This window comes from Octopus bimaculoides, chromosome 2 (assembly GCF_001194135.2).
Source record: "Octopus bimaculoides isolate UCB-OBI-ISO-001 chromosome 2, ASM119413v2, whole genome shotgun sequence".
NCBI lineage: Eukaryota > Metazoa > Mollusca > Cephalopoda > Octopoda > Octopodidae > Octopus > Octopus bimaculoides.
The window spans coordinates 22,532,000-22,537,064 of record NC_068982.1 but is presented as its reverse complement, the minus strand read 5'-3'; the positions used below and the strand labels follow the sequence as shown (position 1 = coordinate 22,537,064).

At 31.1% G+C, this 5,065-nt stretch overlaps 1 protein-coding gene across 7 annotated transcripts in view; it reads right to left on the bottom strand.

Moving 5' to 3' along the window:
- Positions 1-5,065, bottom strand: part of LOC106868113 (nucleolysin TIAR) — a 118,294-nt gene that overhangs the window by 49,474 nt on the left and 63,755 nt on the right. For 5 of the 7 annotated variants that reach the window (XM_014913237.2, XM_014913236.2, XM_014913238.2 and 2 more), the window contains one exon: positions 1,009-1,066. In XM_014913237.2, the coding sequence (XP_014768723.1) occupies positions 1,009-1,066 (58 nt within the window). Of the gene's footprint in view, positions 1-1,008; positions 1,067-2,938; positions 3,086-4,018; positions 4,201-5,065 lie in introns of those variants that run through there. The other 2 variants (XM_014913242.2, XM_014913241.2) reach the window with 2 other exon arrangements.

Sequence of the window (5,065 nt, the reverse complement as noted above, 5' to 3'; positions counted from 1 at the left end):
AAAAAAAAAAAAAAAAAAATCAGTTCCAATTTTAGCTGAAGATATATTTCGAGAGGGAATCATTCTATAAATAACTTACTCATGTATTGATCACTAAAGTACTACAAATATTCCTTGTAAACACACACATTCAAGACTACATCTCCAGGTCTTTTTATGACATGCATTTTGTACTTGTTATCTCTGGTCACGGGATGCAGATTTCTTGGTGGTATAAATTACTTGAGAGACTGACCAAGAGTTCTAAATACACAAATTAAGATCAAATTTCAGAAATTTGAAACAAAAAGTGTGTTTGTATGCAAGCAGACATGCAAAAGTAAAACGATGCCTGTTGCAAACAAGGTATAAAGAATGCAAAATTTAATACACCTACAGATGTCTAATACATAGTTTTAGAGGAATATAAAAATCTCCAAATACCTATAAGCACACTATAGAAAGTTTTTAAAAGGAGGGGTAAAAACTAAAAGCCAAATATAATACACGATACCACACAAATTATATATAGTATCGAAATACTTTGATAAATGACCCACTTTATATATATATATCAAGTGAAAGACAGAGAAGCGATCTGATGTCAAAACTAATAATGCCAATGACAAAAATGGTTATTATACAGATATGAATTTTTATTTTAAGCCCCAAAAAATGTAAACTGCTACATAAATTACAAGTCTTTCTCCATTTTGCTTTACAAATGGATGAAGAAAAATACAGTTTGGAAAATATCAAATAGACAGGGTGGCAATTACCACGCATTTGATCACTAATTCAATTTATCACTAATGATAGCAACAGCAAACAACCCCTAGGATAGAAAATACCAGCTAAAGAAAGTAGCCTACAACTTCAAACAAAACAAGCAAAATGTGGTACAAATGAACAATATATTGTAATAGTTCCAGAGGTACTACAATCTATGATTCTTATTCCCTATTTCAAATAAAATTTAAACCAGGTCTTCAAAATCTGAATACCTGCTAATATATGTCTAATACTTACTGCTTGTGTCTTGTTTTGGCTGATTACTAGGAGACGTAGCCCAGTTCACCTTCATCTCCTGTAAAGAAAAAGAAAAAAGAAATAGTATTTTCCCAAAATACAAACAAATTTTTAAAAGGTACATTAACTAATTTTAAATAAATTAACTTAATTTTCAAGAGAATTCTCATCATTACACCAGAATAATATTTGTTCAATTCAAAGAAATCAAAGGAATTATTTCTATAGCAATACTCCCCTCACCCCAGCAAATTAACCGAATTGTTAAGGCACAACTCAAAACTTTTATTTTGAATGGGAATATACATGGAATTTTCAACTTTTCAAATTGTTTAATGGAGTTCTTGTTAAAGAGAAACATGCGATGGAGTATGAATGACACAATAACAAAGATAAAAGAGAGAAATTAGAAGGGGAAAATGTGGAATGAATGTCCACAGACAAGTAAAATAGTGAAACAAGATGTTATGTAAATATAAGATTTATAATTTTAAAAAAAAGTGATTCTATATCAAGAAATCATTTCTTAAAAGTAACTAAACCTTATAATAATACATTATTCTACACTAATGCAGCACAAGAGAGAGAGAAAAAACTGCTATAAATATTTAGATCAGTAACTAAAAATAGAATTCCGAATTATATACATTACGCACTCGCTGTATTCATCAAGAGAAAATTACTCTTCAGTGATTAAAAGAAAATGAATTGTAACAGGGAAGACTGCTTATTAAGGCATTCAGTAAAGCTAAGACATTTCATAAAACTTCCCTTAAGCATACAAAAAAAGGGGGCCAAAAAGAAATCTAATTTAAAAAAACAGCTAATGAAAAATCTAAATATACACAGCATGAATATATATACCAGGATTTGAATCAACTTCATTTAAAAGTGAAAGAACTTTCCTTTCAAACCTTTAAATTAGAAGCTCAAGGATGATAACATTTTTTCTAAAAAAAAGTCAAAAGTAGACATGTAAGCTTGTTGCTATTATGTTGCCACTAAAGAGTCTCACAAACAATATTAAGACAACAAATTAGAGAAAATACAAAAGCTTGTTCTATTTTAAATGTATTTGGGAGATTTGAAAGAATTGGAAAGGAAGCTGAAAAGATTGCTGCAGGAGAGGCTTGTAAGTTCCAATAAAACTGCTAGGAGAAAAAGGAAGCAGAAAGACACACCCACCATTACTACAGACACTGGGATACTGACACAAGATATTTAAGAATACCATAATTGTAGCATTGATTTTGTAAAACCTATGTAAAAAAAAATATATAAATACATATACTAACTAGTTGATATAAAAACAATGTGAAAATTCTGTTAATCATCTTGACTAATTCTTCTCATTAAAGACCAAAATAATTACTTTATTAATATAAGTTAGTTCAAAACACAAGGGCAGTTAAAATATCACACACACAAAGCCTATGACAAACTATATAAAAGAAAATCATAAAAGATCTATAACTCTTTTCAGCTACTTTTCCTCTATTCAGCAAAATTTGATGTACTTTAATCCAAATACATTGCTAACTAACAATTGCAGCTCAAGGAAAAGGATGTACTTTTTAATAAAATAAGCAACTAATAGATAGTCTAAAAACATTTTTATGTTTTAAGAGTTGCTTTAAGAATAAACTGCAAATAAAGTAAGAAAATTTTCATACAGGAAGCGTACAACACAATTACGTGCAATAATTCATCACACCAAAGTGGTGATTAACAAAATAGAATAACTTTCATATCATGAAAAATAAGCAATAACTGAGCATAACTATAACGAATAATATCTGCGTGTGTGTGTGTGTGTGTGTGTGTCTGTGTGTCTAGCAAAATGAATGTGCTTCAAAAGACTAAAAGAAATAACTGGAGATGAATTTTAAAAAATATATTTTAAAAAAAAAATATATTCTACATTACATACAGGCTGAGATGGAATTATGATGAACGGAGCAAGCAACATTTCCATTAATCCTGAAGATGAGGTAGACAGGGTTTGAACACTAACACAACTGTGAGATTCCGATGAATAGCAACACACTGAGATAAGTGGACAAAAACCATAGCAGTAGTAGTAACAGCAATGGTGGTGGTGGTGGTGGTGGTAGTAGTAGTAGTCATGGTAGTAGTAAGAGAGGCAAAGGCAATGGTGGCTAACGCAGCAGTCAATACAAGGGGGAGCTACTTCTAACAAATCATGAATATTATCATTAGTATTAAGTGATGTATGCGAAAGCAAGCATAAATTGAAATATTTTTAAGACTTAAAATACACAAGAAAAAAAAATAATCACATCAGTCTGAAAACAATGGCATTTTAATGATCATAAGGAAAATGTAAAGCCGCAGCTAAAAGAATTACATTTTCGAGATCTGCCGGCAAAAAATTAAGGTCCTTAAAACAATGGGAAGTTTAAAAAAAAAAAAAAAACGAAAATAGCCTTATATTTTACTATTATATTACTGGGATTACCTTTCAAAAAAATTTCCTCAAGTTATAATAGAAATTTTGTCACGGAGAAGTAAGGAGTTGTTATACTAAAAAATAAAAAGATTCAAGACACGTGCGTTGATTTATTGACTAATCTTGACAACTTAAAGTATGGCCAACACTTATTTGAATAAATTTTTTTCCTAATCAGTTGACTTTTAGAATACAGAAAATTAAATAATAAAAAGATGGTTAAAAGAAAAAAAGCAATAAAACAAATATAGCAACAAAATTAGGAGGTAACAGAAAAAGGAAGGAGTGAATTTTAATTATATGATTGTGGTTCCAAAACAATCCTTCATAAATACAGTTGATGAGAGGAGGAGGAGGAGGAAGAGGAGGAGGAGGAAAGTAACACATACAGGCGCGCACGAACCCGATTATATATTATCAATCCACCACCACTCCTTACTTTCCGGAAGGAAATCACAAGAATCATATTCTTGCTGCCTGCAAGCAATGTGGAGTAAGGGAAAGGCAAAGTTTAGCATAATTAACACACTGCAGTCTTACCGGAGGTGTTTGTGTAGCAGTTTCCATAAGCATTATTGAGTAAACTAATGATAATCCACGGAAGAAAGAAAGAATGTAGTAGATCCTGGCTAAAGGACAATATGAAAATATAAATTAACTGCCAGCAGTCGCAAAGACATAAGGCATATCCTTACTCCGTTGAGGTCAGTCCACAAAATACAAACATAAAAAAAAAAGCATTTGACTGAGACCAGTGTACATTAGGAAATCCCAACAATGTTACAACCGAAATAACCATTTCTATATACAACATTCATTGATGGACTGTTTTTCTTTTCTGGGAGATAACATATCCTATTGGGAAAAGCCCTGATCATCCTTATGACAATGGTGGGCGGAGTTATGCAAAGACTATTCTAGGAGAGCTGTTAAATTCCTTGTGAAGGCGTGATCCACATTAGTTCATCATTAACCTCAGGTTTGACTGGACTGATGGTAGCTGCTGCCACTGCTGCTGCTAAAGCAAGGACAAACTGAAAAGCATATGCACAAAATGCTACGCTTATACTGCTGTTGTTGAAACAATCACACTCCCACAACTATCAAAAACCATGTTTAATACGTACAAAAGAGCCACAGCAATGATTAAAAAAATTGCAACACTAAATGATTATATAGAAGAAAGAAAAGAAAACTATCTCTTAAAGGAAACTTATACCTATCAATAATAGCCATTCACACACGTATATTTACCTGTGAGACTAGGAAACTTATACCTATCAATAATAGCCATTCACACACGTATATTTACCTGTGAGACTAAATTTACAACAGAGATAGTAAACAAGCATAACTAAAAGAGCGTTTTAAGAAAATTTTTATTTTAACATCCATTATGAAAATTTCTCTTGCATGTTTACAAACTGAAAGAAATCCAATGGGAACGGATATTTTGTACATAAAAACATGCCCACAGATGTAATTATTGTGAGATTCTTTTTAAAATAGCTTTTAATATGCGAAATAAGAAATGCAAAGTTTTAAATCATAGGAAGTCAAAATAAAGAAAAAAAAATATTATTTTGC